This window comes from Abramis brama, assembly GCF_963993115.1.
Source record: "Abramis brama genome assembly, chromosome: 25".
Lineage (NCBI taxonomy): Eukaryota > Metazoa > Chordata > Actinopteri > Cypriniformes > Leuciscidae > Abramis > Abramis brama.
This window is the reverse complement of record NC_139987.1, coordinates 19,995,211-20,020,142: the sequence shown is the minus strand read 5'-3', so window position 1 is coordinate 20,020,142 and position 24,932 is coordinate 19,995,211. Positions and strand designations below refer to the sequence as shown.

The following is a 24,932-nucleotide window of genomic DNA, read 5'->3' as shown; positions in this document are numbered from 1 at the left end:
ACTGATCAGTAAAGGTTTGTCTTGTATGCCATCATTTTCCAGCAAAAATTTATATATATTTTTGTAGTCTTGGTGTTTACTGTATAATTATAATAACAGTATAATTTTTAGAAATTATTTCACTTTTTTTAAAGAAAGCTTATCATTTGATTTATAACGTTTTTAAAAAGTATAATACATTATTCTAAATATTTTTTTTATATTAAATGTTAAATTATAGATGTAAATAAAAAGATTATATGTAAATAATTATATTACTACATACAGTACCATTTAAAAGTTCCCACCATCACAATAATAAATTACAATTTTAAAATGGAAAACAGTTCTTTTAAATTGTAATATTTCACAATATTACCGTTTTACTGTATTTTGATCAAATAAACTTCCTTCAAAAATATTTTTAAAATCTTACCAACCCCAAATTTTTTATTAGAATCAATCAAATTATATTATAGTAGAAATATAAACAAATGGCATGATTGGGCAAGCAAAAAAATAAAAATCTGTGGGACAAATTCTCAAATTCCTCTTTCTCAGTGAAGACAGACAAACATATCTGGAAACATTTATTAAGAAAATGATCTTTACAATAAAGTTTATACTAACAAGCAAGCAAATGCCTTACCTGACCAGGTTGAGCATCATGGTCTCAATGCTGGCTTGACCTAGATGCTCCGAGCTTCCCTCCGTATGGTTGTCCAGTAAGTTCTTCATGATAGCGATGGTCTGCTCCACAAACTGTGTGTTGGTCTCATTAATTGGCACCTAAACATATAAGCACAGAGGCATGAGTACCAATGACGTTTGATGTTGTTGACATCCAACCACTAGGCTACTAGCTGTCTCACCGGCCCCTGGGCATCAAAAAACCTGCTGATGCTGTTCTTGAGTTTGTTGAACAGCATGGGGTAGAGCGCTGGACTGAGCTCCAGCCCCACCAGGTCTTTGATGTTAGTGCGGATCTGATGGCCCTTCTCATGACTGCACACCATCAGCGACAGAAGGCGGTCCAGGAACCTACTCAGGGGCGTCTCTGGGCTCCCCTCACACGAGGCCATGGACACCATGGAGCTCTTGCGATCGTTCAATGTGCCCATGGGAGGACTGTAGGTGGCCAGAGCAGGCGCGTTCCTCTGCTGCAAACACACACCACCCAATGCACACAGGAAGCCAGTCATATTGATCCATTCCTGAGGGATGAGACACAGGATTTAGGAGCTTAAATGTAAAAAGCCAACATTTTGTCATGTCATGTTTTTTAAGTCATAATTTATTTGATCTTTTTCATTTCTTTGTCTAATTTGTAGTGTAGATACTTTTTAGTTTTTTAAAATATGTGAGTGTGGGAGTACGTTTTTTAAAATTATTATTTGAGACATTTAATTTAGAATTTTAATTCAGTTTAATTCAAACTTTTTTTAGGTTTAGCTAGTTTATATATATATATATATATATATATATATATATATATATATATATATATATATATATATATATATATATATATATATATATATATATATATATAACTTAAATTAATTAATTACTAAAAACACTAACTAAAACTAAGAAAAATTACTTCAACTGAATTAAAATTCTAAATTAAAATTCTCAAATAATAACTGATTTGACAATGACAAAAAAAAAAAAAAAAAAAAACTTCACACCTTTTTGTGAAACAAATATTTCCTAAAACTTTTTAACACTACAGATTAGGAAAAGGAATTTTAAAAGATCAAATAAATTACACAATCTCTGTTTTATAATTAAAATAGGATTTTTTTCTTTAAAAATTAACCTAATGGGACAGAAATGTCCCCTAAATTGAAGAATCAAGAATGTAGACAAAACTTTATTTTCTACTTGTAAGGCCCTTTATTGGTGGTGAGTGTTAGTGTGTCTGACCTGACCGTCTTCCAGTTTTGTTTTCGGGTGGCTTAAGATTAATCTGGTTGCATGTTCCCATTTAGCATGTGTGTCTTCCCAGGCCTGAAATGACCAAACAGAGCAGTTAAATGTTGTCATCCATGGTATCTTCAAAATCAAATTAGACCAAAAAATAAAGTTGACTTTTTAAGCAAACAACAGAAAAAGCACACAAGTACCAAACTGTGAAAAAACAAGTTTTACATATGCTAAAAGGACTCGATTCAAAACAATAACGTTAAATAATACTATAATAGCTCACAATCAGAACAATGCAAATGTGCTCGCTAAACCAACCAGAATTACTTGGTATTAAATGGTATTAAATATGTAAATGTGTGACCTCTGACCTCTGTGTTTCCCGGAGTGGGCAGCTCAATCCTCCGAAGCAAAGCCATTACTCTCTTCTGTAGAGCCGAACGACCTAGAAAAATCAGAAAGATCACACAGACTATGCTGACCCCTTGTGGCACCCACACCAAATCTCACAAAACTAAGGCACGTATCTGAATCTGTCCACTCAAACTAGTTGATCAGACAAACCTGTAATCATCATGTTACTGACAGATGCAAACTCCATGAATGTGTGGTAATTTGGCAGAAGGGACTGCACAGGGATGTCTTCTGCACTGCAGCGGATGTCTGTCTCCTCACACAGGTAGCGGAAGCAGGACATGGCCACCAGAACAGCCTCCATGTCTGGACTCCACAGGAACATGTAGAGACAGACCTCCAGCTTGGTCTGGGCCTGTCGGCAGTTGGTGATGTTGCTGCCTGCGGTGGCCCGATCCTGTAGGAGAAAAACAACAGAGAGTTTGAAACCTGATATTAAAATGCTACGTCCATACTAGAATACTATTATCTATACTAATTTTACATACTATGCCAGTTTTATAACCTTGCTAAGACAAGTTAACATGTAGTCAATCGATTTAGTCATATATATATATATATATATATATATATATATATATATATATATATATATATTAAAAAATATATATATATATATATATATATATATATATATATATATATATATATATATATATATATATATATATAAATACATTTTATAGATATGTTTTGTTTAATTTAAGATTATATACATAATCTTAAATTAAACAAAACATTTAGTAAAATGTGTACTATTAGCTACAATGCATACTTTTACATACTATGCTATTTTAAAAATACTGTTAAATAGTATGCATTATATAATAAATATTTAAATTAGTGCTGTAAAATTGATTAATCACATCTAGCATAAAAGTTTGAAAATATGTGTATACATTATATATATATATATATATATATATATATATATAAAACTTATGTCAGATGCGATTAATCGCGAATAATCGATTTGACAGAAATAATATTTATATAGTACATATCTTGACCATTTTTCATGTATAATCAACAGAGTGGCATTCATTTTATCATATCACAAATAAATAGTTATTTCATTTTTTTTTTTTAAATCAAATTCTGTGTACATTTCCTGGTTGATATCCTGGTTCTTTTGCGACACTGGAAGGTCAGGTTGAGCACATTGAATTGTGGGATACAGTACTTCATGAGTTTAGTTAGGTTGTTTGCTTCACATTTTGGCAAATAATTTAATGATGATAATAATAATAATAATAATAATAATAATAATAATAATAATAATAATAATAATAATAATTTAAATATATATTAATTTATTTTAATTTCTAATTTCAATATTAGCCCACGCAGTGTGGTTTGGTTAAATACAGGTGAGAGTGCCGACTCACCTTGTTCCTGAGGAGAAATTTGTTTCTGCAGATGAGAATCTCTCGCAGCCACTTCAGAATCTCAGTGCTGTTGATCAGCTGATGACCATTCTTACAGATGAAGTATAGCACCTGAGAACTGGACCAATAACAAATACGCAATCAGACAGGTATTTTAATTTCTATCAGCACCAGTTAACTGGAGTCAAGTCCACTGAGGAGCTACCTGATGTCCCAGAAGGTTTCCATTGGAGCGTCTGGGTTCCACAGCTCAATGCTTTCAGGCTGATGCAGAACCAAAAGAGCCTAATATAGAGATAGATTATGACCGATAACTCACACAAAGGCTAACTAAACTCACGCTGAATAAAGAAAGAGAAACAATGATCTCACCTCCATGGCCTCCAGGGAAATATCTCCCATGTTAGCAAGAGGCACAAGCTGCATCAGGCCTGTGATGAGTTCTGCTGTGCTGCTGTGCACCTCCAGACCCTGTTTACCAGGATTCTGATCACGAACACACAAAAGTGACATTAAATGTACAGAAGAGCATCTTTATAAGTATCACACTGAAGCCAGAGAGAGGTAAACATCCTCACAACTCACATGAAGCATCAATTTGGGATCTGCATGGATGAGTTTCACCAAAGCCAAGAGCAGATACTTATGAATCCTGGTGTCTAGATCAGTGGTTTTCTCTTTAAACTTCAGACTGCTCATTTTGTCCTTAAACGTCCAACTCTGAGAGGAAGACGGAGAGAAAGAAGTAGAAACGTGTACAAAAAGCTCTGAACAAAATGCTTGGGATCAGTATTATTGTTTTTTTTTTTAAAGAAATTGATACTTTCAATCAAAAAGGATGCATTAAACTGAATCATAATGACAGTAATGTACAGTGACATTGTAATAATATTTCACAATATTACTGTTTTCATTGTACTTTTGATCAAATAAATGCAGCCTTGGTGTGACACACATACAGTGTAATGCATAAGTGAATACAGCCATGCTAAAGTTGACTAAAAAGAGGAATAAAAAATCATATTTTGGAAATTGAACTTAATGCCTTAATTTAAAAAATTAGGAAAAATCCAACCTTTTAGGACACCAATTTTCTTTGTGAATGAATAATGTATCGTAAATAAATAAATGTTCTTCCTTAAAATACATGGTGCATAAGTGTGTACACCCCTATGTTAAATTCCCATAGAGGCAGGCAGATTTTTATTTTTAAGTATTTTTTTTTAATTAATTTTTAGGATACTATGCATCCTGATAAAGTTCCCTTGGCCTTTGGAATTAAAATAGCCCCACATCATCACATAGCATTCACCATACCTAGAGATTGGAATGGGGTACTTTCCATAAGATCATCTCTCAATGCAAATCAAACTAGCTTTTAGGCTAACTGAAATAAAACCATGCCAATCTCTAGGTATGGTGAAGGCTATGTGATGATGTGGGGCTATTTTAATTCCAAAGGCCAAGGGAACTTTATCAGGATGCATAGTATCCTAAAAAAATTTTTTTTTAAATACTTAAAAATAAAAATCTGCCTGCCTCTATGGGAATTTAACATAGGGGTGTACTCACTTATGCACCATGTATTTTAAGGAAGAACATTTATTTATTTACGATACATTATTCATTCACAAAGAAAACTGGTGTCCTTAAAGGTTGGATTTTTCCTAATTTTTTAAATTAAGGCATTAAGTTCAATTTCCAAAATATGATTTTTTATTCCTCTTTTTAGTCAACTTTAGCATGGGTGTATTCACTTATGCATTGCACTGTATATATATATATATATATAAAAATGTCAAACTAAAAACTGTATCTTAATTTGAGTATACATTTTATGCTTCTCATAAATTGTATTTCATTTATTTATATCCCCCTTTAATTTTTTATGTATATGTATTATTTGCATATATTTTTTTATCTGTGATTTTTTTTAATCTCTCGAGTCATTATGAAAATAATTTTCAACTAAAACTTCTGCATTCATTTCTGAGATGACTGGTCACCCCTCTGAATTAATTATATATAAACAAAGGCGATAAAAATATTTATATATTTATATTTATATATACATATATATTATACAACACAGTGATCATGTCATGGACTGTCTGGAACATTTTTTATAGCATACTGTATGCTGTTTCACATACTGTCTAAAAATAGTAGGCTATATGAAGTAAACTGTGCAGTATGCTAGTATTCTATTCCAAATGTCAGCCTAAGAAAGCTAGCAGGACACTAGAGGAGGCTCTCTCATCTCTGAGGGGTTTTGTGGGCGTCTCACCGGTGTCATACGGAGGGGGGCGTGACTGCTGCAGCCCTGCACCACTCTCCCAAGAGTCTCAGCAAACATGAGCCGCAGCTCTCCCGAGTAACCGTACACGGTATCGATCTTCGGCCACCAGTCCAGCGGGGACTAGATCATGACAGAAGACACACAGAGGACATTTGGACATCCTGGGAGTGAATCAGACATCCTATCTCTCTGAGGTGAACTAAGGACACCAGGAGCTCTTACATTAGTGATGATTCGGTGAAGAGAATTCACCAGCACAAAATGAAAGGTAGGAGGTGAGGATGGGGCCAGACACACCTTACAGAAAAAGAAAGAGATTTGGTGCATGTTCTTTGGACAGTGTATAAATGTAACAAAACATTGCAGGTTTCATAATTCTCAATATCAACTTTATCCGCATACATAAATTACACTTATGTAAAGCGATATATATCATAACAAATCTTAACTGCCTGATTTGTTATTTCAGCTTGAAATGTAACTATATTATTGCCTAGCTCTTTATAAAAAGTTGGATATATATATATATATATATATATATATATATATATATATATATATATATACATGTGTATGGTGATATGTACTATATAGCATATCTCTGCTTGATCGCTTGTATTGTTGCAATTGTTGTATCGCCCAGCTCTAATCTCATAAATATAACAGAGGCAAAAAAGTTTTAAGAAATTATAAATCATGATTTTCTGTACCGCTGCTTTTTACAAAGTGTATTGTGAAAAGTGCTCCATAAATTCATTTGAATTTGACCTGACTTGTCCACACACCTTAAACTGCTGATTGTTGTGTGGGTTGATTCTGAAACAGGAGACAAAACAGTCGATCATTAAGTCCACGTCTGCACTCTGGCTTCCTGCGCCTCTGGAAAACGGCTTAGCTGGGTTAAACAGCAACCCCTGGAGACAAAGAGACAACCATCAATGAGGAGGACAGCATCAACAAGAAAGATTCAGACACCACACTTGGGATTCTGTGCTCGTCCCTTCTGTAATCTGAAAAGTTGAGCTGTGGGGTTTATGTGGGTGATGCAGGTTTAAGTCCTGCCTGTGACATTTCCCAAACTCCATTCCCCTTCTTATTGCTTAAGCCAGGGGTGTCCAATCCTGCTCTTGGAGGGTCACTGTCCTGCAAAGTTTAGCTCCAACCCCAGTTAAACACACCTAAACCAGCTCATCAAGGTCTCACTAGGCAAACTAGACTTAAGCCTACTGTATCTGCAATATATCTGTATCTGATATGCAAAGGCTTCTAAATTATCAACATGATTAAAAGTTTGCTGAAAAAAAAAAAACTGTTGTACACAATAGTTTATACTTTTTTATCAAGTAAAAGGCCTTTTAGAACAGGTCGCGGTCCGTGTCTTTTTACTGTGAAATCTTTATTGTTTTTATAAAGTAAATGTAAGAATAACTTGTATATTGTTAGCAATATTTGAAGATAACCTTGACTGAAGCAACTTAGGTTTACTTTATTATCCATACATAATTTTTATTTTTATTCAAACAATTTTTAATTGTGTTCAAACGTGAGCATCAGATATGATACATCAGGCCTTTGTCTATCTCTTAATCATCATTGTATTGCACTGCATCATATGTTTTGCCCCTACAATAAAAACTACTGAGCTTCGATCATAAAACTAAGGGGCCATTTACACGACACCGTTTTCAACTAAAAACATAAAACTTTTTATGCGTTTTGGTCATCTTCCTAAGAAACTGATTTTCATATACATGTGCAAGTAGTCTCCTATAAAGATTTTTACTGATTTACAAGATATTATAATTTCATCTTACTTTTTTGCCAAATAAATATCAGCAACTGCACCAAATTGCATATTTTTGCTCAGTTTCTTTGGACCTCTGAATCTAATTTTCCTCCTTGAGTATGAGCGCCTTATTCTCCTATAACATACTATATGGGCCATAAACGCCTGATGTGTCAAATACAAAACTCAACAAAAACACATATGCAAACTATATTTTTTTATGTATAAATATATATATTTATCTTTTATAAAGGTAATAAACTGTTTTATTTTTTTTAAAATATATATTTTTCTGATTATATTTCATATGTCAAGTTTACAAAGTTAATAATTCCCTGACTACACAAACCAACCCAAACATTAAAAAATGATAAAATAAAAAGATCCAAACTCTACCTTTTTTAAGAGCCATATTTGTCCATACCTTCAGATCCATGACAATGGACTGCACCAGCAGGAAAATAACGGAGTGATCCTCCCAGTTGATATACGTGGACGCTTTGCACAGTTTAACGCAGGCGATGGCTGCGCTCTCCGTCAGCTGTTTGCTTCCACCGTGACCGGTCAAGGCTTTCCGTAGATTCTCCAAAAACAGTTTCTACAGGGAGAAAACAACAGCACATTAATAGTTTAGGAAGAATCTAATTATAGTTACTAGTCTAATATTAATTTGACAAAAAGTATGGCCATCAAACTGTTTATAAACTGTTAACTATGTGATGTAGCTGTCTAATTTGAGCATGTGTGTGAGAGAGGGTGTGTGTACATGTTTTTACTATATTAGTGAGGCTCAAATTCCTGATATGGCTTTTGTCTGTGGCTTATATAATGCTATATATGTATGTGTGTGTGTTCATAAATAATTTTTTTTTACAAAAATTCATTAATTCACATTTATTTCTATAGCATAAAATGTGCCCTAGAAATGAAAATAACCTAAATCATTTGAAGGTGACTAAATTTACTTTACTTTACACAATACTACAATATTTAAAATATAATTGCATATTTAATCTGTCTATCAGTGGGTATTATAATTTAAGAACAATAAAAATCAAGAGAAGATCTTCACAAGTTCATATTTTTTTATACTTGCCTTGTTGTATTTAGAGTCATCTGACGTGTCTCTGGACATGTCTTGCGTGATGTTAGGACAGAGGATGAGGAGGATGATCTGCAGAGGCCAAACAGCTGCTTTCCTCTTCGTACTCTCAGCAAAACTATCCACTAGATCAAACAGCTTCTCAGCACAGTCTAAAAGACACACACATCAGATTCACACATCCTCTCCGAAGCATATTGTTATGGTACAGTTACAGTGAGTTTCAGTGGACGCACCAGCCATGTCCGCCTGAGGCCTCTGGTACAGCCTGGTGAATTCATCAGGATAATTCTCCACCCAGTTCCAGAACGCCTACAAATCCAATCGATTTTTTATTTTTATTTTTTTAAAACACATTGCAGATGTTTGCTGCACTGAGACAGGACAACACTAGGTGGCAGCAGAGTGAATTTCATACAAACACCACCAAATCAAATAAATAAAACCAAATAAAAAACACAGAATAATAAACATTTAAACAAAACATTTAAAGGTGCAGAAAGCGATTTCTGAGAAACACTGTTGATATCTGAAATCAACCCAAACAAACACACCCCTCCCTTCATTGCTCCGCCCCAAAAATGCACACTTTTTTGTCCAGTGATATTCCTCTGACCATTTCTCTTTTATAATGTCTCTCTTTCTATAGTCTATCTTCAAATCTCCCTCTTGCTCACTCTCTCTCCTCCATCATGAGTGGACACGCCCCCTGCTGCTGACTGGCTACAAGTGTGTTGTGGCGCTCGGTTTGATCCACTTCCGACAGCGTTTCTCAGAAATCGCTTACTGTACCTTTAATTCTATAAATGTGAGAAATGTATTCATGTATCAGGTGACAGGGCAGTTGGGAGTAGCAGTTTGGACCATAATAGTAATGCATAAATGATAATACTCTTGTTTTAATATTTATATTGTTATTAAGGAAATAAAATGCAATTCTTTATAATATAATAATAAAATAAAATAACACAATTCACATAGCTGCAATGTGTTTTCAGATGTTAATAATGATAATAATAATTCCACCTACCTTCTCTAAATTGTAAATGACACTCAGCTGGGCTGGCTTCTTCAAGGTTTTAAATTTGAACACAGTTTCTGCAAGGAGAAAAGGTTTACTCTAACTATTTGACACATTTTTTTCCCGCTGCCTCTAATATTTTATAGTATTAGAGCTTGAGGTTGAATCTATCAAACCTTGCAGTAGGCGTTTGAGTTTACAACAGTCCACGTTGATGTACTGGATAAGCTCGATGTCATGCACGTCTACGTTATCCTCAGAGCAGACGGTCAGCTCCTGCAACCTGCAGAGAACCAGACAGACAGAAGTCAGAGAAAGATCAAATCCATGACGGATACATTCATTCCTTCATCCAGTCACAAGCACCTGGTGGAGATGCGGCTGAAGACAGCGCTGAAATTACTGCAGCTCAGAGAGAACAGAACCCCACAGGCTGAGTTCCTCAGCTCAGCTGCGTGCTGGTTTCCCTCACGGAACGTGTGGATGAAATGGCAGATCTCGGGTAATAACTGCTTCACGAGCATAGTCTCGTCAAGACGCATGCTGTCCTTTGGTTGCTAATAGAGAAAGAGACATTTATGGGATTCATCAACATCTAGATGTGCTTCTCAGAACCTCAAAATGATGTTGAAAAAGAAATAATGATCACGGAGATGAAACACAATGAAAGGTCTGCAGCCGTCTCTCACCCCTGCCAGGCATTTCTCTAGTGTGTCCATGATGATAAGCTGGGACAGGTAAAGGTTCTTCTCCGCAGTATCCCCAAATATTCGCTGTAAGAGAAAGAGATGACAAACTAAGCGAGAGAGAGAGATCCCAAAATTCTCTGCCATAGAACTCCAGCTCACAGAAACATCTTCGACAGTCTAACAAACGCTCAGAGTATCTCTGGCCTCAATATTTTTTCAATAGCCATCATAAATATCTAGAAAACACGGAATAATGTTGATATATAGTATCAATAAAGATATAAGAAAATAACAAAAAAAATTCTGAAGGATCATGTGACACTGAAGACTGAAGTAATGCAGAAAATTCAGCTTTAACATCACAGGAATAAATTACATTTTAAAAGAGAAATTCTTTTAACTTGTAATAATGTTTTCCAATATTACTGTTTTACTGTATGTTTTTTTGACACCAAACACCGACTTTTGAACGGTAATGTACATTTTATAAAATATTTAGTGCTGTCAAATCGACATAAAAGTCGACATCTTACATAAAAGTTTGTTTACATAATATATGTGTGTGTATATCTATTGTTAAATTTATATATATCATATATATGTCTATATACACAGTGAGGAAAATAAGTATTTGAACACCCTGCTATTTTGCAAGTTCTCCCACTTAGAAATCATGGAGGGGTCTGAAATTGTCATTGTAGGTGCATGTCCACTGTGAGAGACATAATCTAAAATAAAAAAAAATCCAGAAATCACAATGTATGATTTTTTAACTATTTATTTGTATGATACAGCTGCAAATAAGTATTTGAACACCTGAGAAAATCAATGTTAATATTTGGTACAGTAGCCTTTGTTTGCAATTACAGAGGTCAAACGTTTCCTGTAGTTTTTCACCAGGTTTGCACGCACTGCAGGAGGGATTTTGGCCCACTCCTCCACACAGATCTTCTCTAGATCAGTCAGGTTTCTGGGCTGTCGCTGAGAAACACGGAGTTTGAGCTCCCTCCAAAGATTCTCTATTGGGTTTAGGTCTGGAGACTGGCTAGGCCACTCCTTGGTTATCCTGCCTGTGTGCTTCGGGTCATTGTCATGTTGGAAGACCCAGCCTCGACCCATCTTCAATGCTCTAACTGAGGGAAGGAGGTTGTTCCCCAAAATCTCGCAATACATGGCCCCGGTCATCCTCTCCTTAATACAGTGCAGTCGCCCTGTCCCATGTGCAGAAAAACACCCCCAAAGCATGATGCTACCACCCCCATGCTTCACAGTAGGGATGGTGTTCTTGGGATGGTACTCATCATTCTTCTTCCTCCAAACACGTTTAGTGGAATTATGACCAAAAAGTAATATTTTGGTCTCATCTGACCACATGACTTTCTCCCATGACTCCTCTGGATCATCCAAATGGTCATTGGCAAACTTAAGACGGGCCTTGACATGTGCTGGTTTAAGCAGGGGAACCTTCCGTGCCATGCATGATTTCAAACCATGACGTCTTAGTGTATTACCAACAGTAACCTTGGAAACGGTGGTCCCAGCTCTTTTCAGGTCATTGACCAGCTCCTCCCGTGTAGTTCTGGGCTGGACCTTTCTTAGGATCATTGAGACCCCACGAGGTGAGATCTTGCATGGAGCCCCAGTCCGAGGGAGATTGACAGTCATGTTTAGCTTCTTCCATTTTCTAATGATTGTTCCAACAGTGGACCTTTTTTCACCAAGCTGCTTGGCAATTTCCCCGTAGCCCTTTCCAGCCTTGTGGAGGTGTACAATTTTGTCTCTAGTGTCTTTGGACAGCTCTTTGGTCTTGGCCATGTTAGTAGTTGGATTCTTACTGATTGTATGGGGTGGACAGGTGTCTTTATGCAGCTAACGACCTCAAACAGGTAGGGCTGGACCCGAATATTCGAATAATCGTTCGGTGGGTTGGTATTCGATTTGAAAATTTGACATTCGAATATTCGGGGGGTTTTTTGCACACCTGGAACCCCCGCGCAACGGTCCTCATTCGCGCTTGAATAAGGCCGGTGACTCACTGGCTGCGTGGCGTGTCCGTTTTTATTTCGGCTCCCATGTTTACAGGTTGGAGTTTGCACACTGCCTGCATGAGACAAGCGTCTCAGGCACGGCTCGAACCACGCGGAAAACGTGCACGCTAGAAATAGAACCGACGGGAGTGTTCTCTGTCTAGAGCAGAACAGCGGAGTTTGTATGGACCGAAGTGCTTGTGTTTTGGGTTAAGCTGCGTTGCTTTGACATTGTGGAAAATAGAATAATAGAAACAGAATGTATTAGCCTTTTTACCCATTATTATCAATCTAAATTAATCTCGTTTTTAATTTAACTTAATTTCGTTTTTCTTTATTTAAATTTCGTTTTTCTTTATTTAAATTTTGTTTTTTCTTTATTTAAATTTTGTTTTTCTTTATTTAAATTTCATTTTCATTATTTAAATTTCGTTTTTTCTTTATTTAAATTTCATTTTTTCTTTATTTAAATTTCGTTTTTTCTTTATTTAATTTTTTTTTTTTTTTTTTAAATCTACCCTTTACTGTGTCAGCAATTTGTTAGTCAGAAAAATATTAGACTACCTTAAAAGTATTGCTTAATTTAACAGACCTGTGTGTGTGCGTTTTATATTTTTTACAGTCTATGGTTTTATATCACTAGCGCTGTTCTGTAGTTTACTAAAAGTTTAAATTCTGAATGTGTCGCGTCTCGCGTGTCCATCTATATTGCACCAAATGCGACACTGCACTCCCGTGTGAAGTCGATTGGATGAACGGTTCTCGAAATAATAATTATGCAAACGGACATACAGACACATAGAGATTCCTGCCTTTATTAGAGAGAAGAATATGTTCAGCCCCCTCTCTCCGAAGCTTCGAATACTCGATGTTCATTACTACCGAAGCTTCGAAGCTCAAAAAATGGTATTCGGACCAGCCCTACAAACAGGTGCATCTAATTTAGGATAATAAATGGAGTGGAGGTGGACATTTTAAAGGCAAACTAACAGGTCTTTGAGGGTCAGAATTCTAGCTGATAGACAGGTGTTCAAATACTTATTTGCAGCTGTATCATACAAATAAATAGTTAAAAAATCATATATTGTGATTTCTGGATTTTTTTTTTTAGATTATGTCTCTCACAGTGGACATGCACCTACGATGACAATTTCAGACCCCTCCATGATTTCCAAGTGGGATAACTTGCAAAATAGCAGGGTGTTCAAATACTTATTTTCCTCGCTATATATATCAAGTCTGTTTGTAAATGTTTATTGTGTGCATGTACTCACCATGTTATTGACGTTCTTCAGTATGTTGGTGAGTCCACTGATGACCAGGGAGAATTTGTACCTGGAGATGTTGATCAGACATTCCTTATTGTGTTCTGTGCTGATTTTAGTGTGTGTGTTCTGCAAGCCGACTTTCACAGGAAGCTAAAAACAAACAAACAAACATGCACAGTTAGACTGTGTTCATGAACAATCATATGCATTCGGAATGTGTTTGTGTTCACAAACTGGATGAGAAATATCAGAGCGAATAGTGACTTTAATTTATGGTCTTTTAATCACACAAAACTATCAATGGCCTCCGAAGATTTACTGCATGCGTCATATGAACCACTTTTAATGGTTGTCTTTTTTTGTCATTTTGGAGCTTGACAGTCCAGTCACCATTTCTTTTCATTATAAATGGTCAAAAGTTTGGAATCATTTTTTGAAAGAAGTCTCTTCTGCTCACCAAGTCTGCATTTATTTAATCAAAAATACAGTATAAACAGTAATACTGTGAATTATTATAAAAATATATATATATTTTAATATACACTCACCTAAAGGATTATTAGGAACACCATACTAATGCTGTGTTTGACCCCCTTTCACCTTCAGAGCTGCCTTAATTCTACGTGGCATTGATTCAACAAGGTGCTGAAAGCATTCTTTAGAAATGTTGGCCCATATTGATAGGATAGCATCTTGCAGTTGATGGAGATTTGTGGGATGCACATCCAGGGCACGAAGCTCCCGTTCCACCACATCCCAAAGATGCTCTATTGGGTTGAGATCTGGTGACTGTGGGGGCCATTTTAGTACAGTGAACTCATTGTCATGTTCAAGAAACCAATTTGAAATGATTCAAGCTTTGTGACATGGTGCATTATCCTGCTGGAAGTAGCCATCAGAGGATGGGTACATGGTGGTCATAAAGGGATGGACATGGTCAGAAACAATGCTCAGGTAGGCCGTGGCATTTAAACGATGCCCAATTGGCACTAAGGGGCCTAAAGTGTACCAAGAAAACATCCCCCACACCATTACACCACCACCAGCCTGCACAGTGGTAACAAGGCATGATGGATCCATGTTCTCATTCTGTTTACGCCAAATTCTGACTCTACCATCTGAATGTCTCAACAGAAATCGAGACTCATCAGACCAGGCAACATTTTTCCAGTCTTCAACTGTCCAATTTTGGTGAGCTTGTGCAAATTGTAGCCTCTTTTTCCTATTTGTAGTGGAGATGAGTGGTACCCGGTGGGGTCTTCTGCTGTTGTAGCCCATCCGCCTCAAGGTTGTGCGTGTTGTGGCTTCACAAATGCTTTGATGCATACCTCGGTTGTAACGAGTGGTTATTTCAGTCAAAGTTGCTCTTCTATCAGCTTGAATCAGTCGGCCCATTCTCCTCTGACCTCTAGCATCAACAAGGCATTTTCGCCCACAGGACTGCCGCATACTGGATGTTTTTCCCTTTTCACACCATTCTTTGTAAACCCTAGAAATGGTTGTGCGTGAAAATCCCAGTAACTGAGCAGATTGTGAAATACTCAGACCGGCCCGTCTGGCACCAACAACCATGCCACGCTCAAAATTGCTTAAATCACCTTTCTTTCCCATTCTGACATTCAGTTTGGAGTTCAGGAGATTGTCTTGACCAGGACCACACCCCTAAATGCATTGAAGCAACTGCCATGTGATTGGTTGATTAGATAATTGCATTAATGAGAAATTGAACAGGTGTTCCTAATAATCCTTTAGGTGAGTGTATTTCAAAATGTAATTTATTCCTGTAAAGGCAAAAAAAAAAAAAACTTTATTTAACAAGGATTCACTAAATTGATTCAAGTGAAAGTAATGACATTATTAATATTACAAAAGATTTATATTTCAAATAAAACTTTCCATTTATCAAAGAATTCTGAAAAGTTTCCACACAAAATAATAAGCAGCAAAAACTGTTTTCAACATTGATAATAGTAAGACCAATTATTAATAATTGAGCAGCAATCATGATTGATAATAATTGACGCTAAATAAGCATATTACAATGATTTCTGAAGGATCATCTGACACTGAAGACTGGAGTAACGATGGTGAAAATTCAGGTTTCCATTAAAGAATACATTTAATAAAATAATAGAATATATGAAATATATTAAAATAGTAATATTTCACAATGTTACTGTTTTTATCTGCATTTCTGTATATTTCCGTATATCTGTCATTTAGATCAAATAAATGCAACCTTGGTGAGCAGAAGAGACTTCTTTTAAAACATAATTATTCCAAACGTTTGACCTCCAGTGTATGTAAAAGAGTAGCCAGGATATTCTTCAAACATTCACATGAGAGTGAGCAAATGATGACAGAATCATTTAGAAGGTGAAAATATTTCTTTAATCAATATGAAAACATAAAAAAAAAAAAAAACTTGCTTGCTGGGATACAACAAAGTAAACACTAGCAAACATCTCGATTTCAAAGAGCAAGTCTGGAACTTGCTAAAAAACCAATCAGTGGCACAAAATCTCTTTTTGGGATTATCCAGAGTTTAGGCTTAGCATCACTAAACACCCCTAATCTCCGCTGAACCTCAATCAAACTGCAATGATCCCAACACAGCCCACAAGCCACCCTTGACCCCTTCAACAAGACCCCTCCGTCTCCACCTGTTGGCTGAACGCCCTCTGAAACTCTCAAACCCTCTGATCTGTGTGTATATACTGTACGCCACCAAATCTGGTATTTAGCACCCAAAAGTAATAAGGCTAATTTAGCTAAGACTCATGGAAAGACCGTTTTCAAAAGCGTTTGTTGTTGCAGTACCTTTAGCAACCATTGGGGGGCAGAAGTAACAGCAAAACTGAAGTACCTTCTAAACTGATATATTTTTCATATGTTGCCAGTTTAACCTCCTCATAAACATCATATTTCTCCTGACTCTCACAGACTTATGCTCTCAAAGAGACAGTTCACCCCACAACGTAAATTCTGTCAACATTGACCCACAACTTTTTGAAGAAAATCCTACCAGAAACTCCATTAAGTCATAACATGAAACAACATGAGGATGAGTAAATAATGACAAGATATCTTTTCAAAACGACATCATTCTGTTTCAAAGATGGCAGTCTGTTAAGTCTGTCAATGTTTATTTGGTGTCTAGTCGAATTTTAGTCAAAAACTTCAAGACATGTAACACGTTTCTGCAGTTAAAAAATTGTACACACAGAGGCCAAACTACCAAAGATGAAACGAAAACATACTAGTTTAACCATTCACAGGCTTTCACCTATCTGTGGTAAACAACGGGTTATATTTCTAACTTAAAACTTGTTTCATAAGTACGACTGCAGGTTTAAACCAGTAGAATCCACACTAAAGAGGGAGAGTCATCATTGCATAAGATACTACAGCTATCACACTTAACACCACACAACATACCTCACTGAAACCATCTGAAGTAACCTAATAACTCTGAAGAGATATTAAACTGACGAATCAGCTTTTAAAATGAGAACGTGAAGCAGTGTGGATCAATCAAGGGTCAGCAATGAGGTTGGTTCACTTGTGGGACACAAAAAGTATAAACATATACACAACATAAAGTATAAAAATAGTAGTATGAACGCTAACCTTCATCTCACACGATGTGATGACGTTCCTGGAGCAACAAAACAGGACATGTTCAAGCAATCTTAGCCGTAATTTGACCCATAGCTAACGTACGTCAACAAGACATCTGTTTCATACATGCACTTTTATCTGGAAGATTTTGTAGTGTTTGTTCAGCATTAAAATAGTCCCTGACTTATGAATTAACCTTATACACATGTGTTTGTGACATTTACTATTTAGTATGCAAATTAATACACTGTTTTTATGATATTTGTACAAAAATATAAATGTTTAGACAAAAAAATCTACCAAATGTTAAACCAAAGATAAATATTAACTATCTCTTTTTGTGATGCTTTGTCCAAGAATTGTTCTCTTTAAGCAAGAATTGAATTTGTATTTAGGTACAATTTCAAAGTCTACTATAAGAAAGCAATCAAAACATCTAGAAAATGTATCATGTTTGACAAAATTTCTTCCTATTTTTTTAACATCATGTGTACCCTCTCCTTTTTTCACTTCTTCTTTTCTTACTCTTTTAGATTTAAGTCACCATGAAATCAAAATTCTTATTTTTTATGGAATACTGCAGTAGTCATGTGCTATCATAAATCAAATTGCCTTCCCCTCCCTCTTGCAGTGACATCTCTTCTCTAATGACACGTTTACTGGCTCGAGGGTGGGGCAAGCTGTCACTCACATGACATCACAACAATAGCAAACCACAACAATCTAATAATCAAATCAATATTTTATTGTTATTCTTCTCACCTTTACACGACACCATTTACAACTAAAAATGTAAAACTTTTTATGCTTTTTGCCCGTTTAATTACACGACAACTGAAAACATAAACTTTTGAAAACGGGTTTCAAAGTGCTCGTTTTTGAAAACGATACCGTTATTATAATCTCTGTGTAAACTACAAAAACACGAATTTGTGAAAACGGTGAAGTCATGCGCATGCGTATTATACGCATGCGCATGACTTCACCGTTTTCACAAATTCGTAAAATTTGGCATGTATTACTCATGCCAGGCCAGTAGATGGCGATGTCACTTTGTATAGAAAGACCTAATGAACACGTAATCCAGCATCCTTATATTCCACCGGAAGTATGTCATTCACCGCCGTGCATACCATAGATATCATATATAAAGGCTAGATGTCTCGTGCGCGCTGCTGGCCAATGGAGGTTGACGTCCGCACGTGGCAGCCATCTTGCCACAGACAGCTCGCTCACTCGTTTAATGGTGCATGTACTTTTAAATAACCATAACTTGCTCAATTTTCTACCGATTTTCAAACGGTTTGGTTTGTTATAAACGTCAGAGATGTAGTTATGACACTACATACATACACCACATACATATGAATAATTATAACATACATGTTCAAGCATTCGGAATTATAGCCACGTTAATAACGTTTGTAAGAAACCAAACCGTTCGTAAATCCGTCAAGATTTCAGCGAGATAAGAGGATTTGTGTGCATGCTGATCACTCACCTAATGCACAGATTCACTGTGACAAGATGGCCGAACGGTGATGACGGAAGTGACTGCGCCATAAGACATCTAGCGTTTATATATGATATCTATGGTGCATACAGCCTATTATTAGACTATTAAAATTATTGTTCAGGCGTACAGTCTTTCTATACAAAGTGACATCGCCATCTACTGGCCTGGCATAAGTAATACAGCGTTTTTAATTGTTTACGCGGATCTGTGTGAAGGGGATCGTTTTGACGTAGTCGTCTGTACACAAACAACACAAAGGAAAAACTTTGCTGTTTTTACTACATCGTTGTCATGTAAACGTACCTTTAGAGGCAGAGTACAATAAAATGTGACTAAGGTTATGGTGGTCAAATTTTGGCTTGGGGGGCACATAGTCCAAGGACAGTGATTGGTCAATAAGATGTTCTTCCAATCGTTGCTCTCTGATTTTTTCTAATTATATTTTTTTTTATAATAATTGGTTGACAGGCACGCAACTCTAAACCTAAAATCAGTGGTCAGTGATTGGTTGAAAGGAAAGATTTCCAAAATGAACCCTTGCCCTCTGTGATTTTAGGTTAGTAGGGGTTGTTTAGGTTTAGGGTTGACAAGAATGTGGTTCAGAAAAAGTGTGAGAATGAGGTTTAGAAAAGGATCCTGAGCAACATGTCCTGCTAGATTAGTCCCGTCCCATGCCTTTAACGTTGTTAAGGGACATAAACATGACAGCATCAGAATGAGTTTCTGCACGGATGCGCTGCGGCGGCGGCAGCTGCGTAAATGCGCATCCGTGCAGACGAAGCGTTCAGAGATGTTTAGATGAGCTCTGACCTGCTCGTCGAATCGGGTGATGACGGCCTGGACCCACTCCACGGGCTTCTGCGCCGCCATGGCCGCTCACGCCTGCACCTCCGCCACTGATGATGATGAAGATGATGATGATGATGAAGTGGAGGAGGAGGAGGAGAGGACGCCTTTTCCGCGGTCCGCGACCCCTGCGCTCCTCGATCCGTGCCGCGCTGAGGGCCGAACGAGGGGCGGCTTGGTATTCGGTCTGGTCGGTGTCAGAAACAGCAGCATGCCGCCATGACAGTGCCGGAAGTTTGAATCCTCAGATCCAGCGAAGCAGCAGCAGCACAGCGGTGCAGATGAGAGATGAGAACACGAGTGCGCATGCGCCATCAGAGGGAGAGGGAGAGAGAGAGAGAGAGAGAGAGAGAGAGATTGTGTATTTATGTATTTTATTATTTTTATATATGTATACATATTTATATGTTTATATGTTATTAAATTCTATTTTTTTTATATAAAACTACAGGCCTCCTATAAATATTATGTATTGCCATGACTATTGTTTATAATAAGAATAATATTGGACGTGAAATTAATTAAGAGAGAAAAAAATGATACCATAAAATTCATTATTCATTAAAACCGAGACTAAAATTCAGAGAGAGAGAGAGAGAGAGAGAGAGAGAGCAGTCACAAACCAGAAAATGACTATTTTATTTAAATACATATTCATATAGTTTTTTTAGCTCTAAATCTAACAACCCCTCATTTCACACTTTCTGAGCAATGTTTTAATCCGAAAATATACAAGTAATAATGTAACATGAAGCTTGTGCGTGTCATTTTTTTTATGTTAAAAATAAAGTAAATGTTAAATAAAGCCACTTTATAGGTCTAAACTTGGAAAGTAAAATATATTTTAGTTTGTGTAAAAGCAAACACTCCAAGTCTCTTCTTTCCAGTCACATGCTGTAAAGGAAACAGATTCACGAATCTGGGGAAATGCAGAGAGAGAGAGAGAGAGAGAGAGAGAGAGCAGAAGAAAGAGCAGCTTGTTGCAGGCAGTGCGAGGCGCTGTGTGAGTAAAACTCAAAGAGATGCCGGAAACAGCATGGTCGATGCAGAACAGTGAATGCTCTCAGACACAGAGAAATTAGAAGCTGCCTCGAGACACAAAGCAAACCTTTGTGAAGAGCCCTGAAGCTCAAACCTCCACAGTGGAAACAGTGAATGGACAGTTTCTCAAGAGTCTCCAGATCTAGTAGTCATGGTATTCACAAGAATATGGACTGCTGGCAACAAGCTGCTGGGTTCACAGGGTTTTTGACAGTTCATTTACTCACTGACAGTTGAATGCCCCGAAATAGGCTAAACATGCAAACTTTACTGCTCTTGAATGATAGGCCATATTAATTATTAAATAAAGACAAAATGGTATTTTATTTATTAATCAGTATATAAAAGTGCAGGGTTATATCTTTCATAGAAACCGAGGGAGTTCTGTGACTGTCACCTATTCTTTTTTTTTTCTTTTTTCTTTTATGTATATCAATGGCAGAACGGTCTTAAACTGATAGTTGCATCAAATTCTGAATATATGCTTAGTTACAGTCTTGAAAGAGGAAAAACCTTTTTAAAGAGCTATCTAAGCAACTTTTTAAAGAATATATGTTGTATATTATGTAGTTAAGTTGTGTGAACCAGTACACTTGACCCCGTTTCCAGTTATGGAATGGACTTCCTGCAGTGAGACAGTGTAACACTGACCCCTAGAGGTCATACTGGCATAAACACTGTCTGTTTTCCCCCGCAAATAAAGTCTCCAACGACACGAGTTATTTTCATCATTATAAGTGTATATAAAACTGTCCAAATTAACTTATGGTTATGTGCTTACAATGACAGTCTCTGAGGCAATTGTTGTATATTTGTCCACCATTCCCCACTAAAATGTACAGATTAGTGGTAGACAAATACAGTTTTTTAACTATTATTTGGTTACACTCTCTCTTATATTTCATGTAGGATGTTGAAACAAAAACGTTGTTTTCATGTTTTATATATTTTGTCCCCATAATGTAGGGTTTACAATATGGACGGTGGCCTACACATCCCCAAAATTGTGTACTTCAGCTTTAAGCACATTCTCTGTCTACTGCGATATGAGAAACAATTTAGACTTTTCCCATTTCATCCTGACGTTACATCACAAGTCTCTGCAAATCCCTGGGATCCTTTTCAAAAATTTCTAACATGTATAGATCTGAACACAGTCACGTGACAAGCTCGATTTTATTGTCTTTCAAGGATGAGAACAGACACTGTGTACAGTAGCCACATGCAATACAAAAATATGACTGTACATGACATGTATCGACCCATTCTAAAAAAAGTTTCCATGTTTTTTTGTTTGTTTTTTGCCTTTTTTTTTTTTACATGAAAAAATATAAAGAATATTTACATCTGGGATAGCACAGCAGTACCTATTCAAAATGTCATGATGTACAGTATATATATATTTATTTATATTTATATAAAATGTCCATATAAATATTAAAAGAATTCTGTTAATTGAATGTACAATAAATAAACCATATTTATACATAAATATTTTACATTGTCATTGATATTTCCAAACCACAAAGTCCAGTCTTTCACGAAACAAACAAACACGCACCCTTCCACATACACGTTACAAACACGCACGTTACACACAAACACACATGAGAGTTCATGTTTACACAACTTATGGAACACTGTTCTGCTGGGTTCATCGAAATCTCACTTTAATGCAAGCGTTCAGCATCTTCGCAGTGGAAAATCAGGACCTATAGTCTGGTGAGAAGATGCACATGCTTCTCTTTGGCTCATTTTTGCAATCTGTACTCAGAAATGGCCCTTCAATAACCCACACCACATTTTGTTAGAACCTCACAGCTCAATCATTTTTCATCAAGAACAATATCTTTTTGCGAAACAAAACGTCTACTATCGGACAGCATGGAGAAGGAGTGACAACTAAAGGTGTGTTAGTATGAACCAGGCGAGCCAATCAGAGACAGAATCAGCGCATGTCACACAGGACTAAGAGGCACCAAGAGAGAGAGATAGAGAGAGAGAACAAGGAGAACATCTTCATTGCAGTGTCATTGAATCCTCCGAATCTAACAGGAAATGCGTCACGTGATGTCACAAACCGGAGCAGGATGGGAAGAGAGAACCAGTCGCACACTCCGAAAATAATAGTAGGAATAGGAATTTTAAAAAGGCAAAGCGTTTTCATTTTACGCATCGCCACGGCGGTCCCCCATCCCACCACCCGCAGAACCAAAGAGAGATAGAGACGGAACAGCAGGCGATGTTAGATTGTAAGTCCAGAAGAGGTCAGGCTTTCAGCAGGCATGCAAGGCAGGGCCAGGAATTGTGTTTTGCATTGCTCATGTTTCAGGCACGTGGCTACAACCTATGACAACAAGAAATAAACGAGGTACAAAAAAAGAAAGAAGCAGATTAGACAGAAAGCAATAGTTCTAGAGTTATGAATTTACAGTAGGAGAGGAAATCAGCAGTAGGACAGAATTTGATAAGTATGCTGGAGGGTACCGGGGGGGGGGGGTTACAAAAATAAACTACATAGCATTTGGCTAGTCATCTGCTTTCAAGATGGCAGCTACACTGATGGACCACCTTTATATACACAATACAACAGATTACAGATATGACTGGAGTCTTAAAGGAATAGTTCACTTAAAAAAGAAAATTCTGTCATAATTTACTCAAACCTGAATGAGTTTCTTTCTTCTGTTGAACACAAAGGAAGACATTTTGAAGAATGTCGTTAACCAAACAGTTGATGGACCAACAGTTTTTCATCAACTGACATTCTTCAAAACATCTTCCTTTGTGTTCAGCAGAAGAAAGAAATTCATACAGGTTTGAAACAACTTGAGGGTGAGTAAATCATTTTAAGTGAACTATTCCTTTAATGCACCTTTAGGATTAATAAGGAATGTGCTGAAAGTATTATAATGATTATTATTATTAGCTGGCCATCCATCCAGGGTGTTTCACAGTTTCCCTGTCACGCTACATAGGACAAGCGGTTTAAAGGACGGATGCATGGATGGAAGGATTATTATTATTGTTGTAATTCATTATTATAAATAATAATAATAATAATTAGTATTGTTATTTAAATAATTAAATAATAATAATAGTAATATTTATCAGACGTCCCACCCAGCAAAAACTAATTTCCAGGAAATGACAACAACCCCCCTCCCTTGTTAATATAAAAAATATATATATTATGGGCTAATTTAGTCATTCGCGTAAGACGCCTAACAAGTTATGAAGTTGAGTATGACGAAAAAAGAGGCGAGGGTCTCCACAGAATCTGAACACAAGTGGTTACAGAAGATGCGTTTGAAACGCGTGATAATACCAGGTTTTACGGTAATGTGTCTTGGCTGACCACTTGTGATCGGGTTCACCGAAAACGCATATTAATACCATGTGGAAACAGGCTTTCTGTCTCGCTTGCTCGATTTCCGGGATATTGTATTTAATTTGCAGGCGTCAGGGAGCCGCTATCAATATGCGGGAGACTCCTGGACCTTCCGGGAGAGGTGGGATGTCTGTTTTATGATTATGGATAGATTTTTCCAATTAAAAAGTTACCAGGGCTGATACTGCTCATCTGAACAGAGACTGCCTGCTGATAAAAAAGAATGAATTGAACAAGATAAAAATACTCCTAGTGAAGAGAAGACCAGGCAGGAAGTAACCAACCAAACAACACTTATGAAGTGTGTTGTCGTTTCTGCAGACTGTGCAGGTTTCACCTGTTTGTCCTCTTTTTACAGTGTGCCACATTCTAGGATACATACTCTGCAGACTTCCAGAAGTGCCCCGGGTGAGAAAGACGGCGGTTGAGTTTGGGCAGTTTCTCCAGCATGTCGGCCACCTGTGTGAATGTGGGCCGATTACGGGAGTCATATGACCAGCAGGCAGACAGAATCTCCTGTGGGACAGACAGGAATTGAGCAGTCATGGTTTTTACAAGGAAAACTTCTGGGATACCTCATTTTGTATCCTTTGCGGCTCACAGAGCGCTGTTGTA

At 36.8% G+C, this 24,932-nt stretch overlaps 2 protein-coding genes across 7 annotated transcripts in view; both read right to left on the bottom strand.

Moving 5' to 3' along the window:
* The window catches only part of nf1b (neurofibromin 1b), a 65,521-nt gene extending 45,380 nt beyond the window's left edge, over nt 1-20,141 (bottom strand). The window contains exons 1-21 of one of the 2 annotated variants that reach the window (XM_084104366.1): nt 19,850-20,141; nt 13,909-14,052; nt 10,608-10,691; nt 10,285-10,475; nt 10,095-10,201; nt 9,928-9,995; nt 9,134-9,209; nt 8,892-9,049; nt 8,220-8,393; nt 6,795-6,923; nt 6,232-6,306; nt 5,998-6,129; nt 4,296-4,430; nt 4,083-4,196; nt 3,916-3,995; nt 3,711-3,828; nt 2,473-2,719; nt 2,280-2,353; nt 1,909-1,992; nt 852-1,193; nt 629-768 (exon numbers count right to left, since the gene is read on the bottom strand). In XM_084104366.1, coding sequence (XP_083960492.1) covers nt 629-768; nt 852-1,193; nt 1,909-1,992; nt 2,280-2,353; nt 2,473-2,719; nt 3,711-3,828; nt 3,916-3,995; nt 4,083-4,196; nt 4,296-4,430; nt 5,998-6,129; nt 6,232-6,306; nt 6,795-6,923; nt 8,220-8,393; nt 8,892-9,049; nt 9,134-9,209; nt 9,928-9,995; nt 10,095-10,201; nt 10,285-10,475; nt 10,608-10,691; nt 13,909-14,052; nt 19,850-19,909 — 2,732 coding nt within the window. In that variant the 5' untranslated portion in view covers nt 19,910-20,141. The remainder of the gene's footprint in view (nt 1-628; nt 769-851; nt 1,194-1,908; nt 1,993-2,279; nt 2,354-2,472; nt 2,720-3,710; nt 3,829-3,915; nt 3,996-4,082; nt 4,197-4,295; nt 4,431-5,997; nt 6,130-6,231; nt 6,307-6,794; nt 6,924-8,219; nt 8,394-8,891; nt 9,050-9,133; nt 9,210-9,927; nt 9,996-10,094; nt 10,202-10,284; nt 10,476-10,607; nt 10,692-13,908; nt 14,053-19,849) is intronic. The other variant, XM_084104367.1, reaches the window with a different exon arrangement.
* A 1,942-nt stretch (nt 20,142-22,083) lies between these two features.
* Nucleotides 22,084-24,932, bottom strand: part of ksr1a (kinase suppressor of ras 1a) — a 33,921-nt gene continuing 31,072 nt past the window's right edge. For 4 of the 5 annotated variants that reach the window (XM_084104372.1, XM_084104369.1, XM_084104371.1 and 1 more), the window contains one exon: nt 22,084-24,833. In XM_084104372.1, the coding sequence (XP_083960498.1) occupies nt 24,687-24,833 (147 nt within the window). In that variant the 3' untranslated portion in view covers nt 22,084-24,686. The remainder of the gene's footprint in view (nt 24,834-24,932) is intronic. The other variant, XM_084104370.1, reaches the window with a different exon arrangement.